General features: G+C 42.7%; 1 protein-coding gene across 1 annotated transcript in view; it reads left to right on the top strand.

Moving 5' to 3' along the window:
• Window positions 1-23350, top strand: part of RAD51C (RAD51 paralog C) — a 68661-nt gene that overhangs the window by 36471 nt on the left and 8840 nt on the right. Inside the window, exons 6-7 of the mRNA XM_066575867.1 lie at window positions 3050-3116; window positions 11484-11544. Of these exons, the coding sequence (XP_066431964.1) occupies window positions 3050-3116; window positions 11484-11544 (128 nt within the window). The remainder of the gene's footprint in view (window positions 1-3049; window positions 3117-11483; window positions 11545-23350) is intronic.

Raw genomic sequence — 23350 nt, 5'->3', positions numbered from 1 at the left:
TATTTTTCAGTTAACAGAGCTGTATAAAGGAGTGTTTTTGTAGAACAAGTTGTAGTTTTTTTATTGGTACAATTTTTCTGGTACATACAATATTTTATTATTTGTTTATTCCTGTTTTTTGGGAAGTGAGGGAGAAAAACAGGAATTCTGATTTTTACAAATGCAGAGGATCGCGCGCATGCGCAGTGGAGAGGTGCCCTCTGACAGGAGTCAGGACGGGCCGCGTCTCCACTGCGCACGCGCAGAATCTCGGAGTTCAGCTAGGACGGACGGACCGCCCACAGCAAGCACTGCTTGTGACGTGCTTGCTGTGGGCGGCCCGTCCGTTCACCTCGGAAGTGGCTGACGGATGGAGCAGAGCCGGAAGCGGTTATTTTGACCGCTCCTGCTCTGCTTCTACAAGCCACAGAAGATGATGCCGGCTGGAGGGGACATGCCTGGCGATCGGTCCTAGCCAGGCAAGGTGAGCAAAATTTTTTTTTTTTTTTTATGTCAGAACCCCTTTAAATTCTATGCTGTGAAAGGTTTATCCAGAATTTGGTAAATGTGCAGGGCGCCTGAAGCATCAGTAGGCTTTTTTATTTCTCAAGAAAACGACTAATGCAACAGTCACCCAATGTATTTACTTATTACTGATATGGCTGACACTGACACCAACAGCAATCGAGTGCGAGTGTGCTGTGTCAGTTGTTTCTTGCAGTAAGTCCTGCCTGAACCGAAATCCCCAGTTGCAAATATTAGTCCCTTTGAGGGACATAAAGTGTTTAAAAAATTTTTTTTTAATAAAATATAAACCACAAGGAAGTTGTTTATGTACCCTAAAATGGTACCAATGAAAACTACAACTCATCCAACAATGAATCTCACTCAGCTCCATTGGTAGGAAAATAAAAATCTTATGGGCCTTGGAATGTAGCGATGCAAATAGAATTTTTGTTTCAAGTGCTTTTGTTGGACAAATAGCTTTATTTATTATCACTGTAATTATAATCCACAAAATAAAGGTAACATGTCGTAACACCGTAAAATGGTAGAATTTCTGTCAGTCAAGTTGTAGGGAATTCTATAGATTGATCTAACCTCTAAATCGATAGATATGGATATTTATGAATAGACATAGGTGGAGATCACTCTCTATAGATAGGTTTTTTCCCCCCTCTTTGTTGTCACTAGTTCCATATCTGAGCTTGAACTGTACAATCATACGAGGGGCACTTCAGAGAAATTTCCTCATGTGGTCAACAACATCCATCAGATATATGTGTAAATGATGCCAACATTCTGTAACACTCCTTAAGAAAAGATACCAATCCCCCTGTCTATTCCTGAGCTACCTTTTTTTTTTTCCCACTAAGGCTCCTTTTAGACAAGCCTATTCTCGTTTGAACCAGTGAGTGACATCACCGCTATCTCGTTTGCTCTCGTTCAGCCTGTTTAGACAGGCAGACACATCTTTAACTCGTTCAAAAGAGCATGGTTCAGTATCCTTCAGTCTTTCACATTTGCTGTATATGTGAGTGTGTAAGACTGACGACTGCTGTTCAAATTGAATAAGTGAATGAGCCAACGTTGATTTCTATGCCTGCATAAAATGAATGAGCGAGAAGCATGTTTACATTGAACAATTATCGTTCACTTTCGCTCATTTGAACACTAAAGGCCCATTTACATTGGAAGAGTGTCGGGCAAACGATGCCTGACACTCGTCCCTGTATCCCACTCGTCCCTGTATCCCCGCGCTCCTGCACGGGAGCTGCCACAGCTGGCTCACACATGGAGTGGCCAGCAGGGAAGCAAGGCAGTGCAGGAGATTTCTATCCTCTCGCTCACCTCTCTCCATTCACATAACACAGGTGCTGTTCGCTATGGAATGGCGGCTGTTTAAGCTGAACGATGAGCGATGATCTTCTATTAGCAGCACAAAAGATGAGCGATGGCGATCATCGTTCATAGTGCAGTTTAAACAGCCGCTGTTCAATTGTGAATGGCCGCTGTGTATCTCGGTAGAGAGGGGCGGGGGAGCGAGAGGAGAGAAATCTCCTGCACTGCTCCGCCCCCTTCTGGCCACTCCGTGTGCATCTAAAAGCACCTTAAAGGGGTTGTCCCGCGGCAGCAAGTGGGTCTATACACTTCTGTATGGCCATAATAATGCACTTTGTAATGTACATTGTGCATTAATTATGAGCCATACAGAAGTTATAAAAAGTTTTTTTACTTACCTGCTCCGTTGCTAGCGTCCTCGTTCCCATGGAGCCGACTAATTTTCGCCCTCCGATGGCCAAATTAGCCGCGCTTGCGCAGTCCAGGTCTTCTCCTGTTCTCTATGGGGCTCCGTGTAGCTCCGCCCCGTCACGTGCCGATTCCAGCCAATCAGGAGGCTGGAATCGGCAATGGACCGCACAGAAGAGCTGCGGTCCACGGAGGAAGAGGTTCCCGGCGGCCATCTTCACCGGTAAGTATAGAAGTCACCGGAGCGCGGGGATTAAGGTAAGTGCTCCGGTAAGCTTTCTTTAGGTCCCTGCATCGGGGTTGTCTTGCGCCGAACGGGGGGGGGGGGGGTTGAAAAAAAAAAACCCGTTTCGGCGCGGGACAACCCCTTTAAGACACATACCACAATGCTTATCTAAGCACGTGACTATTGCAGACAATCCCAGGCCCCTTAGCATTAGTACAATTGAGTGAGTAGAGACCAGGGGGTTGCAGTGGTGGTGTGCGGACCACGGCAGGTGAGGAAACAGGGGAGTATAGTCTGGTTTACTATTTTACAAGACGTGGATGGGTTTATGCTAAAAACATTAATCTCCTCACAGTCCTTTTAATGAAGGATTCACAACTCTTAATAATGATCTTCCATCCTTGGTTGTTAAAACCATTCATTCAGTAGAGTACAGTTGTATCGTGTTTTGAGTAAATCTGACTGCTCTTTGGTTTAAAATGATCAGTTACATGTCTGATTTCACATTGTACTAAGATAAGAACGGACTTCTGCAACCTTGATCTGTATGGCAGATATTTCAGCTTACCTGCTAAAATGTTTGTTTTTTCCTAGATAGTGTTAACAAATCAGATGACCACAAGAATTGGATCTAGTGAGTCGCTGCTTGTACCAGCTTTAGGTAGGCTACAGTCCTCGGCACATTCTATAGAGTTGTTATGTTAGAATGTAAGTTGGCTGATTGTAATCTGTAGTATAACGTTATCCGTATTGTAAGAAGTTTCCTTCCATGGATGCTACTCTCCCCACAGGTGGTCCAAGAGCAAAAAATAGGATGCTCAGCCAATCAAAGCTAAATTATTCTGCATATGGTCAGCTTAAAGGGGTATTCCAGAGACGGGCCAAAATGTTCAAAAATTTCCCTAGCATTTTTACTTATTACCATTATTCCAAACATCCATCTAAATAGTCATTCTAAATATTTGTGCCATATTTATGTTAAAATAATATAAATAATAAAACATTTAGTATCACTGCGTCCGTAAAAGTCTGATCTATCAACATAACGCATTATTTATCCCGCACAGGGAAAATAAAATAACACCATAACTGTGCTTTTTTTGGTTACCCTTTCTCCAAGAAAAAATGTAATAAAAAGTGATCAAAAAGTCGTACTTCAAAATAGGTACGAATAGAAACTACAGAATGTCCTGCAAAAAATGAACCCTCGCACAACTACGTCGACGGAAAAATAAAAAACTTATAGCTGTCAGAAGATGGCAGCAGAAAGTAATTTTTTTTATAAATTAAATATCTTTGGGGAAAAATAAAAGTAGTACATAAAAAAAAAAAGTATAAATTTGGTATCGTAGTAATCGTACTGGCCCATAGAATAAAGTGATCATGTCACTTTTATTGCAGTGTGTATGCTGTGGAAACAAGATGCACCTATAGACATCAGAATTTCGAGGGTTTTTTTTTCATCTCATTCCACTAAGAATTTTTTAAACGTTTTTTAGTACATTTATATGATACGTTATATAGTACCATTGAAAAATACAACTCACCCCGCAAAACACAAGCCCTCAGACATCTACGTTGATTGTTAAATATGTTATGATTCTTTAAAAGTGGGGAGGAAAAACTGAAAATGGGGGTGTGGGTGGGGAAGGGTTATATTCTTAAGGCCGCCTCTAGACGGCCAGGTTGGATCTCGCAGCGGAATGCGTACCCGTACCCCTGCAGAGACCTGCGGCTTATCTGCTCCCGGCATTCTCTGCTATGCGCCGGCTGCTGGCCAGCCTGCACATGCGCAGAGAGGAGCTGGCCTATCACCACTGACATTTCTGTGCGGGCCTCTGTGAGACCCGCACAGAAATAGAACATGTCGCGATTTGTTTTCCGCGCGTGTTTTCTCACGAACAAATCACTGCCATCTGCCTAGGATTTCGTTTTGCAATACAGGCGGGCACGGGCGGGAATTCTGTGGGAAATCCCGCCGTGGAATTTCCACCCGTGTGCAGGGGGCCTTAGGGGTTAAGCAATTATTGATAATGAAATTGCTTACTGTGAAATTTAACCCCCTAGTGACCACCGGTAAACCTTTTTACAGTAACCCAGTGCTGGTACAGTGGGTCTCGGCTGTTTGATGACAACCAGGCTTCTACTCTAATGGCCAAGATTTGAAAAACCTCTGATCCCAGCCCTTTAACCCCTTAGATGCTATGGACCATGGCAACCGTGGCATCATAAGTGGTTTTAGAGGGAGGGGACACCTGTTGCCCACTACCTGATGCAATCAGAGGGTGCCCAATGGGTTGTCATGGCAGAATGAGGCCTAATAATAGCCTCAGGGTCTGATATGTAAGACAGCCTACTTTTTTTTTTTCTGATACCCTCCACCCTCCTCAAAAAAACAAATTGCTTAAAGTAATACACTACATTGTATGCATCTCAAGATCGTGCAATTTAGAAAATGTTACTCATCCCACAAAGAACAAGCCTTTATATCGTTATGCCTATCGAAAAACTAAAAAAAAATAGTGGCTCTTGAAGTGCTTTGATGAATACGATCCCAAATAGGCTAGTCACTAAGGAGTTAAATTAGCTGAAATGGAGCTTGACTGTAAGTTCTAGCATCTTTTTCATTTGTTAATAACTCTAATATACCCATCAACTATTAATAAGCTCAATTAAAATCTTAAACAGTCGAGGTACAAACCTTTCTAATGCAAAACTAGATTAGCATTTTCAGAAATTATTTTTGCATGCCAGGAAGCCTCTTGTTTTTACATAAATCCTCTATCAGTGATCTGCTCTCTCATGGTTGTGCACAACAAGTTCCAGCTTGCCGTGGAACCTGCATACCAATGGCGTGCTGGTAGTTCCACAATAGTTGTAGCACCATAGGTTGCCAAATATTTTATAAAAATATATTTTTTTTTTAAAATTGGGAACTGCCATAATTTAACCCCATAAGGACCAAGCATGGCAAATATATGACGCTTGGTCCTGGGCTTTAATCCCGTCCGATAGCAGAAGTATGGCACAGGATTAAAGCCTCAGCTCCTGCAATCAAGCAGGTTGGGTCCTCAGCTGTCAAACACAGTGGAAGACCCGGAGAAGAAAGTAGAAGGGGTTTTTAACCGCTGCTTCTTTCTCAGCTATATAGTGCTCAGTGAGCGTTTTATACAAAAGAGTGAAAGCAGAAGTGGTAGTTCCACTATGTCCATTTGACCGTCGGGTGTCCCTTGTCACAGCAGAGCTGCAGGGTCCTAGCAGATCCAGAACAGCTCTGTTAGTGACTATTGTCACTACAGGGAGATGTTTTTCCCTGTAACTGGGGCTCCTAGGGATGTCCCAGCGACAGTGGAAAAATATGAAATACAATGTGAATGACCCACAGAGGTCTTATGTGACAACATGGGGAATATAAATGGTAAAAAAAAAAGTTACAAAAATAAGTTTTAAAAAAGTCTGCAGAATAAAATATATACTGAAAAAAAAGAAATGACCCGACTCCATTCAAAAACATTGCCATATGTGCCCTGTAATCCAAGACTATACAAATTATATGTCAAAACTTACTTTTATTTTAGTGTAAATGTACTAATTTTAAAAATAAACTATAAATAAACATTTTTTTTAGCCTTTTACCCCTATTAAAACTAAAAAAAAAATTGAAAAAAGAATTAAAAAAATAGTCCTATATCTCACGGAAAAAAAAACTAGGCAAAACTAATTTTGGTATCTGAAGAAAAAAAATAGGGCATAAAAAGCACCACATGGGTAAAATCTGTAAAACATGTCTTGTCCTTAGACCAAAACAGCCTGGTCTTTAAGGGGTTAAAGCTGAATATGGGCAAAAAAAACCCAAAAAACTGACTTTTCAGAATAAGCTGGCCTGTGTGTACATGAGGAATAACAATATTTCTGCCCATTATATGACCTTTTATTTATAACCATTTTCCTCTTCAAGGTTTATATCTGATTCTCAGTCCTCTCAGGACTGGTGGGAGGAGCTTGGCTGCTGCGCTGTGTTCTATTTATTGGGGCACAGACAATTGCAAATCCTGCTATCTGTAGCACACGGAGGCATAACCTCTTCATGTAGGACCGTGTACAGCAAGATAACTTAACATTAGCTCTTGCAAGTGACTCACCCCCTACTCTCCTTTCTGTTCTGCCATAGGGAAATCTCCAATCACACACTTTGCAGCAGGCAGTGGATAGCAAGCTAGGAGGAAGGGAGACCCTTAGTGGCCAGCACGTTACAGGGATTTATAGGGTATGTTCACACATGGTGAAAATGCTGCAAATATTCCGCAGCGCAAAATTCAGCTGCAAAATCTTCCACATCAAAAAAGTGTCAAATTCCGCATCATTGGTGTGGATTTTGACTGATTCAGCTGCAGATCTGCTGCTGATTTGAACCTGCAGAGCCGCTTCCCTCACCTCCATACTGAGCCTTCACTCCAGCGCACATCCTTCTCCCGGGAAGTGCTACTATGTGCCACTGGTCAGGTGATGTGCAAGTGGGCACATCAGCTGATAGCATCTAGTCATGTTAGCTGGGTTATACGCAGATTACAGCAGCACCACGTAGTTAATAGTACCTTTTAATACAGGTACTCGCCTTGCAAGCCTCAATCCGGACCCGGACACCAGGGATCCACTTATCCAAAGCAAACTTCATCCATTAGCTTGACAAAGGCCATAGTGATCTTGGCCAAAACGTCGCTGCTGTAAGATGCCAGTTTTTATTTAAATAAAGTGGGGAGGTTATTTTTAACCCAGCTTTTTCATGTATTTTGGATGAGTGATCCTATTCACTTGCTGCCTTTCCTATGGATGATGTTAGCTGGGTTAGGGATATGTGCTGTGTGGTTTTTGATGCGGAGAATCTGTAGCATTTCCGCTATGTGAGAACGCACCCTAGAGCACAAACATTTTGGGTAAAGAAAGTGAATAGCAGTTTTGCTATTTATCACACTGGCTATGATATCGGCACAAGTAGTGACCATATAACAATGAAATAATCATCTTCCATCAAATTGTTGTAAATTCCTTCCATCATAAGTAACTGGTTTAGTTCATATTTCACATTTTATAGGTCATTACTTCAATACTGACTGCTATGATTATAGCATTTCAGAAGTGGTCCTACGAAAAATAGTTTTTGCAGATATCTTGCACTGCATGTCCCAATCCGCGCCTTTTTATAGTAAAAAGTTTTAGGATGCCGATCTGATTGAAGGCATACTGCTATATGCTTAGGCAGTTTTGCCCAGGATCCCCAGCCCGCTGTCAGTGCAGCGGGTTCGGACGTTGACATCTGGGTCAGAGCAGGAACTCGCAGAGGCAACTTCACTTCCATTGATTTAATTCTGGAATGTAATACTTGCCTAAACAAGTGCTAAGTAATTTCATCGAATGTGACTTACACTACTTTCGTATTTTTTTGTTACTCCGATTTGCAACGCCATCCCTAAATGAAACTTACACCAAGGAGCAATTGTATTTTACCTGTATTAGGCTGCGAATTGACGCGATTCTCCGCGGTCAGCCTATCTGTCAGATAGACTCACCGCGGAGATCCGTCTGCAGGGTCATGCTCTTGGGCCACGCAACGCCCGTGAACAGGCTGCCTTACATACTTTATTTCCCAAATTAGAAGCAGTTCTGATCATTTTGTTGACTTGGTAAGCGTACATTTCACTCTTTTTATTTTTTCTCGTGTTTTGCTATATAAATACTGTGCATCACTGAGTGCTAACCTTTAACATCTGTAACTTTATGCCCTCTACCATGCTACTATACTTCATGGAAATTTGAGACGGTCAGGTTTAAAAGTCATTTTTTTTGTGCTGCCTTGGCATGGATGGACCTCATTTTTTCATTTAGCCAATAAAAGGTATTAACAACTGAGAACACTGAGAACACTCACTTTTTAATGTTTTCTATCTGCTAGCTAAAACTGTACGAAGATTTATTTTTCCATATTCTTCTGATTACACCAGTGTCGATATTATATAAAGCATGTCTTATCCATGTTGTCAAAACTGTGATCCATTTGAGTTTATTTCTAAGTGCCTGGCATTATATCCTTGATAGGTAGGCAAGTTTCTACATATATTTACAGTACTTGTATTCAGAGTCACATTAGCCTCAGGGATTTCCTTTCTTACTGAATGACACTTTATTAACTGGGTAGAAGGCACAATCTCCACTGGAACCATTAATCTTCACTCTCACATTTAATTTGCCAAGAGTTGAAATTCTTAAACTATAAAAGAAGCAGCAGTCGCCTTGAGCTGACTACACAAAAGATAAAAATAGTCCTGATATTAGTCTGTGCAGAAGAAGGAATGTTAAAACCCATTTTGATCCTTTTTATATTTTGTTTATCTTTTACAATTGATCAGCAACTAGGTGCCGCATAAGCACATTACATATTTAGCGTTCTCATGCTTGATGGGTAGCAAATATATCATTTTACACTATGAAACTTTATTTCTGAATGCATTGTTACAGAAGAACAGTTTTTGCTGGAAACAGAAGAAATCAGAGTAGAGAGTAAAGATGCTACAGGGAATACAAATTCCTATCAATGTCCCTGTAGCCCATGATGGGGTTAAGCAGTTTAGCCCACCAATATACTATAGACCAGTGATGGCGAACATTTTAGAGACCAAACCCACTTATTTATCGCAAAGTGCCAACATGTCAGAGGGCAGAGCTTATCACAACTTATGATTTTACCCTGTCATTCTAAAAAGGATAGGACTGCATTTCCGCATCCAGAAAGCAGTCAAAATCTGCACGCAGTCTAGTTTGAAACACCCCTGCCCATTTCCGCCGCATGTAAACATACCCCAGCTGTAATAGTGAACCCCCCCCCCCCCCCACAGCGGCCCCCAGGGTAGTAGTGACACCCCACAGCAGCCCCCAGTGTAGTAGTGACACCCCACAGCGGCCCCCAGGGTACCACCAAGACCCACATACTAACCCCCTCCCCTTGTGGAAGATCCGCTCCTCTTCTGCTTGGCGCTGATCCTGGTGCACATTGTGATGTCAGTGTGCTGCCGGACGCCTCCCCCCCCCCCCCCCCCTGCTCTCCCGCAACCTAAGAGGAGACGTCGGGGGAGGCTGGAGTGGGATCCCGGTTGCACACTAGCATCGCTGCTGAGTGAGTGCCGGCAGGGGAGCCGCGGCCCCTACTAGTATTCACAAGTGGTGAGCGGGTGATGGCGGCGCGTGCCAGTAGGGAGGGCTCTGCGTGCTGAAGGTTCGCCACCACTGCTATAGACTGACAGCAGTGAGTTTGAATGTACATGTTTCCTTGTTTGCATCATAGCAAAAGTAGTTTGAGTAGTAAAAATATCTCTGAGAATTCCACATATAGTACTGTGCAAACGTTTTAGGCAGGTGTGGATAAAATGCTGGAAAATAAGAATACTTTGAAAAAAGAAGTGTTAATAGTTCATGTTTAGCAATTAAGAAAATGCAAAATGAATGAACAAAAAAGAAATGTAAATCAAATCAATATTTGGTGTGACCACTAGAGATGAGCGAGCATACTCGCTAAGGACAATGCTCGATTGAGTAATTGCCCTTAGCGAGTATGCTCGCTCAACTCTAGTGACCACCCTTTGTTTTCAAAATGGCAGCAGTTCTTCTAGGTACACTTGTACACAATCAGGGATTTTGTAGGACTGCAGTCTGGTGTGTGATTAACTAGTTATGCCAAACAAGTGATAATGATAATTGTTTTCATATGTAGGTGGAAATATAGTCGTTAACAGAAACAGCTGTGTAGAAGGCTTAAACAAAGGTGAGGCTGTGGAAGACCGTTTAATGTCACAGGTCATGCCCATTGGCAAGACTGAGCACAGCAACAAGACACAGGGTAGTTATACTACATCACCAGGCAAAGATTTCAAAGCAAACTGGAATTTCAAGATGTGCTCTTCAAGCTCTTTTCAAGAAGTACATAGAAACAGACAACACTGGGGACCATAGACCCAGTGGTCAGCATTGAAATTGGAAGATGTCCAGTTTTGCCATCTGCTTAGAACTGGTAGAAACCATTGGGATCCAGGTACCCATCTACTGTTGGGAGAAGTCTGGCCAGAAGTGGTCCTCATGGAAGAATTGCAGCCAAAAAGCCATATCTTTGACCTAGAAATAAGGCCAAGCAACTCAGCAATGCACAATAACAAAGTTACTTGGGTGCAGAAAAATGGCAGCAGGTGCTCTGGATTGATGAGTCAAAATTTGAAATATTTGGTTGTAACAGAAGGCAATTTATTTGCTGAGTGGTATAATAATGAGTGTCTGCAGGCAACAATGATACATGGTGGAGGTTCTCTACAAGGTTGGAGCTGCATTTTAGCAAATGGAGTTGGGGATTTGGTCAGGGTTAATGGTGTCTTCAATGCTGAGAAATCCAGGCAAATACTTATCCATCACACAATACCATCAGGGAGACGTCTCCAAATTTATTCTGCAGCGGGACCCAGACCCCCAAACATCCAGTCATTGTCGTTAAGAACTATTTTCAGTGTATAGAAAACGAAGAGTCATAGGAGTGATTATATGGCCCCCATAGAGCCCTGATCTCAACATCATGCAGTCTATCTAGGATTACATGAAGAGACAGAAGGATTTGAGGTTTGAGGATTTGTGGTTAGTTCTCCAAGATGTCTGGAACAACATCTCTGCCGAGTTCCTTTAAAGACTGTGAGCAGGTGCACCTTGAAGAACTGATAGGCAAAGGGTGGTCACAGCAAATACTGATGTGTTTTACATTTCTCTTTTTGTGCATTCACTTTGCATTTTGTTAAATGACAAAAACAAACTGTTAACACTTCTATTTTTGGAATCATACTTACTTTGCAGAATCTTTTTCAAACCTGCCTAAAATTTTTGCACAGTGCTGTAATTAATGAAATACTTAATAACAACCAATCAATAACCAGCATTCATTACAACTTTTAAGGTATCTTTTTTCTCATCATGCCTTTATTTTGTCTTCTCCTTTTTACAGGTGAAAGCTGGGGCCATGCAGCTACTAATCGTATCATACTTCACTGGGAAAGGTTGCAAAGGTTAGACTGTACATTATGGCTAGTAATCATTACTCCACAGTGGAGATTAGATGGAAACAGAATTTTATGGATTACCTTTCTACTCTGATGATTTATTAGTTTATGGCCCAGGCTCCATTAGTCATACAGTATTTTTTATGCAAAAACTAGATATTTTAAAGGATCGTCGTATGATATAACATTGATGGCCTTTCTCCTTCACTGCGCAGTATCAGACTCCGCTACATGGACAACACTACCTTGTTTATTGGGCAGAAAGGGCTGCGGAGCTCCAGTGAGTACTGCTGCCCCTTCTACCAGCTTTTCTGTGGAGGTCAAACACTCGCCACGAGGATAGATTATTAATGTTATATGTCAGAAAACCTGGGTTTTTTTTTTCTATTAAAATTCATGGATTATCTTTGCTAGTTCAGAATGGTGTAACATGGAGACTTGCCCTATGTGTATGAGCAAACACGATTTACAGGCATGCAGAGAAAAAAAAAGGAGCATAAAACAAGAAATGTTTTCAATTGACTAAGTTGGCAAAGTTTTTCCCTCCTAGTCTCCAGTGTGGCAGATAATGGTTGCCCCAGCTACAGAGAGAAGAGTTGCTGTGAAACAGAAACTGTTAGGCCACCTGCACACGGGCGGAAATCCCGCAGCGGTATTTCCCGCGGGATTTTCGCCACTGAAAGTTTGCATAGGAGTGCATTACAATACGCACTCCTATGCAGACAGCCGCGGTTTGGCCGCACGAAATCTCGCGCGGCAAACAAACCGCGGCATGTCCTATTTTTGTGCGGGGCACGCACTCACTCGGCCGCCGGCTCCGGTCTGCGTATGGGCCGGCTGCGTCGCAGCCGGCACATGAAAGAGCCAGGGCCGCCAGGCGCGGGTGAGTACGCGCTCGTCCCTGCAGGCTCTCGGGTCGGGTCCCGCGGCGAGAATTCTCGCTGCCGGATCCGACCCGCTCGTCTGCAGGTGGCCTTAGTCTGCACAAGGTCCAACATTTCAGTGTATCAGATCAGAAACATTCATGAGCACTTATAAGATTTAGGCTGAAATGCGCTTTTACCTGAATGTGTATGTACTAAGAAGCATGGTAGTTAGATTGGAACTATGTCGGTACATTGTAAAGGCAAATGTAAGCAAAATTAAGAAACCTTTTAAGAACGAGCTGGTACAAACGAGAGAGAAAGTCAAGAAGTAAAGTTCTCACAGTTCATTTGACATAATTAAAGGGGTTGTCCCGCAAAAGCAAGTGAAGTTAAACACTTCTGTATGGCCATATAAATGCACTTTGTAATATACATCGTGCATTAAATTTTGGCCATGCAGAAGTTATATACTACCTACAGGCCCCCCCCCACCCGTGTTGGCGTCCCTGGCGCCGGCCGAATCCTTCTCCTTGATTAGACGCACTTGCACAGTCTGCCCTCTTCTGTCCCGTTGAATGGGGCCGCTCCAGCGTGCTCGCGCCGCACACGTTGTCTGCGAATGCGCGTCTAATCATGGAGACGGGGACGCCAACACAGGGGGGGGGGGGGGGGGACCCCCTGTAGGTAAGTGTATAACTTCTGTATGGCCAATATTTAATGCACGATGTATATTACAAAGTGCATTTATATGGCCATACAGAAGTGTTTAACTTCACATGCTTTTGCAGGACCACCCCTTTAAGTTACCTTGGTATTGCTTGTATGTAAAAAATATATTTAGTGGGGTTTTTTTGTTTTTTTTTCAACATAATCACCTTTTTCTATTAAGGTAATTGTCTAAAAGGTAAACCAAAGATTAGTTTTCTGCTAGGACCAAGATTTATACATCTATTCATCTAAATTACAGATTAAGTATCTCATTTGGTCATGGTCACCATTGTGACACTGTCTGTATTTAATGTTGCCTGAGCATTAAAATGTTTCTCTGTTCTAGTGACAAAATATCAAATGACATGCATTCAGCTAAATCTAGCTACAAAAAGCACATCCATCGGGATTAATGAGGAAACTTCTTTTAGGATATCCCCCTTGTATGTTAAAGCTTTACCCATTTTGCAATGCACTCCAAATTTCCATTGCCCCCTAAAAATCATAATTTTCATACTGTAAAAAAAAGCAATGTAAGGGTCGATTTTACATAATCTCTAATATCGCGTGAGTTTTGTGCATTGTGAGACTCCCAAACCTCGAGTGACTAGGAGTTCTATTCTTTTGAATGGAGTCCTACCCTTGAGTGATGTTTTCTCTCGAAGTGATGCTGTGAGGTAAAAAATCGGGGTATGTTATATTTTTTTGCATTCTTCGCTATTCATTTGAATGGGACCTTAAAGACATTGCATGGCACTTGCATTCCGTGTGATGTGCAATGCGAGGTTTCCGCAATTTATGTGTCTAAGAAAAGTTTATTTGTTCCTGTTAGCTTATTGTAAAATATAATGGAAAAGTCACTTTCATTTCGAAATAAGTTTGCTTTTGTGGTCAGGACATCGATAATTAAAAATATATGGTTTTGAATTTCGAATGTTTCAAGGACATACACAGTGAGAAAAGAAATTACTTACGATCATGGGCCAAAGTCGTCATATAATGCAGAGTATGTCCATACAGTTCAAAATTAATGAAAATGGCTGGTTCTTTTCGATTGACGATTGTGTACTTGGTCACTTTCACGTACCGGCCCCCAGATGTAGTCGCCCATCACATTCTCGTTGTATTGTCCTTGATAGCGACGCTCAATCTGCCGCATATCTTGATGGAACCTTTCTCCTTGTTCCTCAGAGTATGCTTCCATGTTCTGCTTGAATTTATGTAGATGAGAATCCAGGATATGAACCTTGAGCGACATCCTGCAGCCCATAGCATGGTATTTCTTGACCAACTCCACTCCATAGTTGTCTGCTTTGTGATTTCCAAGAACCCTTAAACCACGGCAACAAAACTGTTACAAGCTGCTTTCTGTACTTCTTTGAGCATGTCGGGAAACTTCAGACATTCTATGATCCTCTTGTGCTGCCGCAAAGATGCCAGCTTTTACCTTGGCCTCAGTCAGCTTCGGGAAGAAGTTTAGTAGATGTTTTATCGCTGTAAATTATTTATCTAGAACTGTGACAAACTGTTTCATAAGCCTGAGTCTTATGTGAAGAGGTGGCAATCGGAATCATCTTAGAATCTGCTAGATGTTCCCAGTTGACGTTGCTTCGCCCGATAGTGAAGTCAATACGTTCGGGCCAGTCTCGTCAGTGGCAGTGTTCAGTTTTGGCTCTGCTACCCTAAGGACAAAGATCGCAAGGAAACTTTGTGAAACCACCTTGAAGACCCATTAGGAAAACAACCATCTTGAATTTTCAATTACCTTCTAACCATACTGATCATACTTCAGAACTTGCAACAGGAATTTGACACTATTGTATGCCTCCTTGAGATGTTCAATGTAAATGCTGGCAGCAGCTGAACGACGAACGTGAATTTGTTCTTAGTTCAGTTTCTACTGGCCTAAAAATCAAATTACGATTGGCCTGTGTAAACACGTAGTCGTTAAACTATGAACGACTACCTGTTTTCTGTGAATAGAGGTGGGCGGAAGAGCTCTCTGGCCCGCTCCAACCTCATTCACGGAGCGATTATCACTGTGGCGACTGTCAGACGCTAATGCGCCTAACAATCATCCTGTATAAGAGGACCCTAAGGTAGCATTATGCAGTGAAGTAAAGCTATCCATATACAGTAAAGATATCCTCTTGTAAATGTTTCACAAACTTTATATAACTATTCAATTCAAGACTTGTTTTTGTTTGCAGGAAAATCGGACAAGACCTCTACATTTAATTGACACCAGATCCCAGATCAGACTCCTAAATTCATTCATACCCAGTCTCAACCTCTCAAATTAATGAGACTCCAGACCAGCTAATGGAATTAATTCATATCCTAGATGACAACCTTAAAATTATTCAGACCCCAGACCTTGCCAAAAATTAATTGGACTCCCCAAAAAAGAAAAATTATATACTTACCTCTCCGGGTCCTTTCCACATCCAGGCATCTTTGCACACAACACTATGATCCTAGCCTGGCAGGAAAGGTAGGTCCATTTTAACAGTAGACTTTCCATCCTAGATGTATTGGAGAAGACACTGCCCTCCATTGCATCTATGATCTTAGGTCTGTAGGGTCCAAATTCAGACTACAATCAGCAGTTGGGTACATTGATTTATATGCTTGTCAACAGACATGCAGTATCCTATATAAAACGACTGTCTGGTGTTTACTTCAAAATTGCAGTGACATTTAGTTCCTCACAGTATATTTACTGATGTAATCCTTTTTTTTTCCTGTCGTTCTTTTTTTTTTCCGAGGCGGGGACCATACATTTTGTAGTTGCCATGGTAACCGAGTGATGCACATGTACCTGTAGACTGAGAACCTTCCTGCCGCTTGAATTGTTCTTGCTGTATTGATGTCAGCACGATGTAAAGCTGACCGTATACATAACTGTTGGAAAGTGGAATAAGCTGCTGCCAAACCCTTTGGCAGCAGTTTGTGTCTTCATTAACCCCTTCCCGCTCCAGGACGTACATTTACATCCTGGAGCGTAGGGGTATGTATGCAGAGAGGTCGCAGGGTGACCTCTCTGCATACAGCGCGGGCGTCAGCTGTTTAGTACAGCTGACACCCGTGGGCAATAGCCACGATCGGCCGATCGCGGCTATTAACCATTTAAATGCCGCTGTCAATTCTGACAGCGGCATTTAAAGCCCCCGAACAATGTTCGGGGGTCCCGTACCCCCCCTCCCCCGCGGTGAGATCGGGGGAGCTGTGCAGGTGTCATGGCTGCCGGGGGCCTTCTGAAAGGGCCCCGGGGCTGCCTTGAGAGACTACCTATCAAGCCATTCCCGTGGGGTGGCTTGATAGGCTGCCTGTCAGAATGCAGTATAATGTAATGCTATAGCATTACGCCATACTGCAGGAGCGATCAAAGAATCGCATATTCTAGTCCCCAAGGGGGACCTAAAAGTAAAGTTTAAAAAAAGAGCAATAAAGTTTTTTTTATTGTGTAAAAAAAAACAAAAAACAAAGTAGAAATAGTTTAAATTACCCCCCCCCCCCTTTTACTGGGTCTATAATTAAAAAGTCTAAATAATAAAATAAAAATACATATTTGGTATAGCAGTGTCCATAAAAGTCCGATCTATCAAAGTAGCACGTTATTTTCCCCACACGGTGAACGTCGTCTGAAAAAAAAAAATAGAGAACACCAGAAATGCAGTTTTTCAGTCACCCTGTATCCCAGAAAAACGCAATAAAAAGCAATCAAAAAGTCGTACATATTCCGAATCAGTACTAACGGAAACTACAGGACATTCCGCAAAAAATGAGCCATCGCTGAAATACGTCGATGGAAAAATAAAAAACGAAAATGGGGAAAAAAAGGGGGGGCCGCGTCATGAAGTGGTTAATAAAGGATCAGGTGTGTTAAAGGGGTTGTCCCGCGCCGAAACATTTTTTTTTTTTCTTCAATAGGCAGGTGAAGATCCCGGCGGTCATCTTAGTAAGGTAAGGAAGAAGTCGCCGCAGCGCGGGGATTCGGGTAAGTACTAAACGTTTTTTTTTTTTGTAACACATGCATTGGGTTTGTTCGTCGCGAGACAAACCCAATGCATGTGTTACAAAAAAAAAAAACGTTTAGTACTTACCTGAATCCCCGCGCTGCGGCGACTTCTTCCTTACCTTACTAAGATGACCGCCGGGATCTTCACCCACGATGCACCGCGGGTCTTCTCCCATGGTGCACCGTGGGCTCTGTGCGGTCCATTGCCGATTCCAGCCTCCTGATTGGCTGGCATCGGCACACATGACGGGGCGGAGCTACGAGGACCAGCTCTCCGGCACGAGCAGCCCCATTCACCAGGGAGAGGACAGGACTGCGCAAGAGCGTCTAATCGGGCGATTAGACGCTGAAATTAGACGGCACCATGGCGACGGGGACGCTAGCAACGGAACAGGTAAGTGAATAACTTCTGTATGGCTCATAATTAATGCACGATGTACATTACAAAGTGCATTAATATGGCCATACAGAAGTGCTGAACCCCACTTGCTTTCGCGGGACAACCCCTTTAAAATCCAACATGCCCAATCTCTCTTTCCTCTGACAGCTACTGTTGGGGAGAGTTGGGCTGCCCTCATATAGTATAATACGATGATTGGCTGATTTTTAGCATACATGTATATACGGCTTAACCCCTTGAGTGGCACGCCCGGAAAAGTTCCGTGACGAGCTCCACTGCTCATAGCAACATAGCCCGGAAGATTTCCGTGCTATGTATCACTATGGGAGCTGCAGAGCACAATGCCACAAGCTGTGACAGTGTGCTCTGCCTGCACAGACCCACAGAGAACAAAGCAAGGGCTTTGAAAAACCAGCAGAAGATATTGCCGATATGCCGGCAAACTCCTGCACTGGTTTGTTTACAGGTTGCCATAGAGACCATCGGCTTGTCAGAAGCAAGCCGATGGTCTCTGTGGCAGGGAGAGCTGGTTGTTTGCTGTCAGAGGACAGCTAGGTACTAGCTCTTACAGTGGAGATCAGAGAAAACCTCCGATCTCTGCTGTGTTAACCCTTTACATGCTGCAGTCTATGTGACTGCAGCATGTAAAGGGCTGTCACTGCAGCATGTAAAGGGCTGTCACCATCGGACCCCTGGAATGTGATCAGGGGTCCTGATGGGTCCCTGTGGAAGTCCCCTAAAGGGACAAAAAAAAATAAAAAATTTTAAAAAAATTAAAAAAAAAAAAAGTAAAAAAATTATTTAAAAAATAAAATAAACACTTGTCTCCCTTTACTTTGTAAAAAAATCAAAAATACAATCACACATGTGGTATCCATGTGCGTCGTAATGACCCAGAGAAGGAAGTTAATACATTATTTAGCCCCTTAATGACATGGCCCCTTTTTTCTTTTTTCCCCATTTCTTTTTTTCCTCCCCCCTGTTTAAAAAATCACAACTTGTCCCGCAAAAAACAAGCCCTCATATGGCCATGTCAATGGAAAAATGAAAAAGTTATGGCTCTTGAGACGCAACTGCAAAACTAGTTGAAATTCAATGATTAGACCATTTTAAAAAACCTGCCCTGGTGGGCACGACAGGGTGGTAGGAAACCTGCCACTCAAGGGGTTAAGCCTTCACCCTTCTTAGATTCAAGAGTGATTATATCATACATATCAGGACATTAGAAAATTAGTTGTCGTATACATAAGCCGGAACTATCACTTGATGGTCTAGGAACAATTTGGGAAAATCACAAGTTCTTGCAGTGATGTCACTCCTGTGAGACTTTTTCCTTCCTTTTTGATGTAGAAAGGAAGGAAAATGATGGCCATTTGAGGATCCGTAGCAAAAATAGAGTAAGGCAACATGTTTATAACATGAGTTACTTATTTATTACTCCACCCTACATCAATTGCACATCAAAGATGCTTTTATCTCAGCCTGCTTTATATTTGGTATAGAATTTCATGCTTGCTATCCCTGGTGCAAACACAATCTAATTTACTATTACCTCTAATTCTGTAATTTTCTGCAAAACACTGATAAATGCAGATATAGACAGAGTATTGTGAACTCGGACTAAGATTTCCTCTACTCCTTAGTGCTGTTTTGTAGCTCACTAATAACAAATGCAGTGCTTCCATAGTACTACACTGGGAGCCTAACAATTGGCCCATTTATTTGTTTGTTTCTAATGCGTCAGCTCTAAAATGTACAAAACATCTTTCATCCTGACTTTATTCTGGATTAGTACGTCTTTGTCTGCAATAAGTTGCCATGGAGTCCGCAGAAGAGGAAAGCCGTGAAAATGCTTTTACAATACATAATTTGTTCAGCTGAGTAGAATGCCACTGTCCAAGATTGAATTTACAAGAATACTTTGCATTCTTCACACGATTCTCTTAGCAGAGATTTTTAGCGCTTTTCACAATGAGCAGTGGCATCATGCTTTTAAATCGTGGCAGTATGTCTAAAATACTCACAACCATAGAATTAGTTATAAAACTAAACAATGCTATTTGTTGTAAATTTACGAGGAAACCATAAAACTGAATAAACACAAATATTGTGGCTAGACTAGAACAGGATGAGCAAAAACATTATTATAGGACTTGTACTAATAAGAGGGGGGAATGTATTTTTGTATTCAATAATTTTTTTGTTGACAATTTAGCTGGGTTTTTTTTCCAAACACAAATTTACATTTCTAATGCCTCACCCCCCTTGCATTCCCAACAGTTAAGTCAGCATCTAATATCACATACATCAAACAAAGTAGGTGACCGGTATTTAGATCACTAGATTGTGTCCTTTGATGTATAGAGTAATTTTTAGAGATGAGCGAATATACTCGTTTCGAGTAATTACTCGATCGAGCACCGCGATTCTCGAGTACTTCCGTACTCGGGTGAAAAGATTCGGGGGGCGGGGGGAGGCGTGGCGGAGCGGGGGGTAGCAGCAGGGAACAGGGGGGAGCCCTCTCCCCTCCCCACTCCCCGCTGCAACCCCCCACTCACCCACGGAGCCCCCCGAATCTTTTCGCCCGAGTATGGAAGTACTCGAAAATCGCGGTGCTCGGGCGAAAAAGGGGCGTGGCCGACTAGGTTCACTCATTTCTAGCTCATTTTCCTTGATATCTTGTAGTGTGATCCCTTCCTCCAGAGAACATGGGTAGTCGGCCTGTAACAATCTGTCAAGCACATAAATGTAGCGGATGACCCGTGTAATATATTTACTAGGTTATTGAATTTGTATCTCCTCTACAACCCATTGCTTCAAAGCAGGTAAACAACACTCATTCCTAGGCTGGGACAATGCCATAGTCTAGTTATTAACCCTTCGCCTCCGGTTTGCCACTTCAGGCGTTCTCCATTTCCCCAATATCTTGTCATATTTGTGGTCAAGGTTTCTTTTGGATATATCCCTTTTTCCCAGGATATAAGACAATTAACTTTAGTTTTAAATTCTCCCACTGTGAGGGGGAGTGGGTTAGGCATTTCATCCAACCAATGTTGGGCTATCTGTTTTCTTGCTCTATAGAGTAACCTTGCTACCGCTATTTGTTCTTGTTCCATTTTTTGGTAGATCACTCACGTAACCAAGTATGTACACTAATGGGCAAAGATCCAGATTAACTTTATATACAGTGTTGATTAAGGAATGGACATCCATCCGATATCTGGTCAGTTTGGAGCATCTCCACATCATGTGTATTAACCCTGCACTTTGGATCTTGCGTCATATATATAGCGGGCTAAGGGGAATGTATTTTTAATGTGGTTAATTTTAGGGGCATGTGTGGATTTTAATGAGTTCATGGTTAATTTTTTTTAGCTTGGCTGTATCATTACATAAAAGGAGACCAGGATCATGTAGGTCAGCTGTACCAAGTAACACACATGTGTATCTTTTAACTTTGCTAGTCTTCAATAATATGGATTATGGATCCACAATTATGCATAACCTTAGACTTTAAAAGACAGCAATTAGAAAGTGCCTTGTAATAAGGCAGCAGCAATGCAAGTTTGCCTGCAAAGACCCCTGGCAATAGCAACTGCTTGTAGGGATTCAACTGCTGGACCTTAATCAATAAACTGGTCATGGATGGGAGGTACAGGATGACACCGGGGTACACCACATCCTCAAGGGAGCCTCATTGCCAACATTCCAGGAGCTGAGAGGCAGATTTGAGGGAATAGTACTCAAACCAGTGGAGATCTACTCCTTCGCAGCTCCTTCAAGAGAGCTTTAAAGCTATTTGAGAAGTTGTTCTCCTTGCAATCTCCCCCGACCCATTCGAGATCTCTAATATATAGTTTGCTGACAATTGACACCTGTGATTGAGATCCTGGGTTTAAGCTGGCGTGAGAGGTTGACTTGGGGAGTATGATATCACCCGTGATTGGAAGAAGGCATGTATATTTACTCACAAGCTATCTATTGCTTGCGCTGCCCAAGAAAAAAAGCTATAAAATTCTAACAAGATGGTACAGGTGCCCGGGATCGCCTGTCCTGCATATTTCCTTCTGTGTCGGATCGCTGTTGGTGATGTGGAACTGAAAAGGGCACTATGTTACATGTGTGGTGGAGTTGTGATTGAGTAAAGCCCTTCTGGGACAGAGTTTTCTTGATATATAATACGATGTGTCGGAAGACAATTCAAAATACCGCACAGATAGTGCTGCTTTCTATCCTCTCTGGCTCGATTGGAGCACAAAAAATGGGGCTGCTCAGATCATGCCATGAAATTGCTGCCCTCGCAGCTGCCAGGCAGAAACGCATGCCATCCATGAGTGAGTGGCAACGAGAGATGGCACAGCAGTGTCACATGGAAGAACTGTGCACTGAACGTAACAGGGCATTGGATAAATTTGTAACACTGGCAGCCATGGGTGGAGTTTGTGTCCTCAGCGGAATGTAAGACTCTGTTTTCGTATACCCTGATGAAAGGCTAATGATTACCCTGTATGTTGGCAGACATGTTTGGTATTGTAATTTTTTTATGATCTTCTATATAATCTTTCATAATAATCTTTTATATAGCGTATACATATTCCGCAGCACTTACAAAACAGGGAACAGAAATAAAACCACCCTTACATGAATCAATTGCTGGAAACAGTAAGGATGAGGGTCCTGCTCCAACGAGCTTACATACCACAAATAATTGGGTAAAACAGAAGGTAAAGGGGCTGGAGATGTGCGAAGTATCGCAAAGTGGAGTGGAATGCTATACACAGACAATGGTCGAATTGAGCTATATAGTGGCCAGATGGGTATGACTGCAAAGGGAGGTTGATTGCGACTAGCATGGATTGCAATCAGTAGGACAGGGAGCATGTTATCAGGCGGTATAAAGAGGGGTTTGTTTTAGGGGATGTGGTATGCCTCCCTGAAGAGGTGCATTTTTGGAGCACGCCTGAAGTTGTGTGAGTCAGGGATTGCCTGGATAGTTTTGGGTAGCTTGTTCCAGAGGACTGGTGGTGGTGCTCTGGAGAAGTCTTCGAAGTGGGAATGAGAGGTTTAAGTTAAAGGGGTGCTTAATTTGATTTTGTTAGCGGAGTGGAGGGCGTGAGCTGGGTGGTGGATGGAGATGAGGAAAGCAATGTGGTGTGGTGCTGTGAAGAGCTTTATGGATGAAGTTGAATTCTGTATTTGACGGACAGCCAGTGCAGTGACCGGCACTGCGTAAAGGCGTCCATGTAGCTGCTGGACAGGAAGATGAGCCTAGCTGCCGTATTCAGGATGGATTGGAGAGGGGAGAGTTGAGTGTTTGGGAGGTCGATCAGCAGCAAGTTGCAGTAATCGAGTCGAGAGTGGACGAGGGCAACAGTGAGTGTTTTTAGCATGTCCGTGGAGAGAAAAGGGTGGATTATTGCAATATTCTTGAGGTTTACGTGACAAGTTCAGACAAGAGATTGGATGTGGGGGTAAACAAAAGATCTGAGTCGAATATAACCCCAAGACAGCAGGTGTGCTGTCTGGGAGTTATGGTGGTGCCACACACTGAGATGGAGATGTCAGGATGAGGTCAGTTAGCAGAGGGCGGAAACATGAGTAGGTCAGTTTTTGAGAGGTTCAGTTTTAGATAGAGAAACCGTGTTAGAGACAGCGAACAGACAGTTGGTTGCATTCTAAAGGAATGGTGCTGTGATGTCATGGGAAGAGGTGTATAACTGGGTGTCATCAGCATAGAGATGGTACTGAAAGCCAAATCTCCTCATGGTTTGTCCAGCAGGAGCTGTGTAGATAGAGAAGAGGAAGGGGCTGAGGAAC

Source organism: Eleutherodactylus coqui, chromosome 1, assembly GCF_035609145.1.
Source record: "Eleutherodactylus coqui strain aEleCoq1 chromosome 1, aEleCoq1.hap1, whole genome shotgun sequence".
In the NCBI taxonomy this organism is placed as follows: domain Eukaryota; kingdom Metazoa; phylum Chordata; class Amphibia; order Anura; family Eleutherodactylidae; genus Eleutherodactylus; species Eleutherodactylus coqui.
This window is presented reverse-complemented; position numbering and strand designations above follow the sequence as displayed.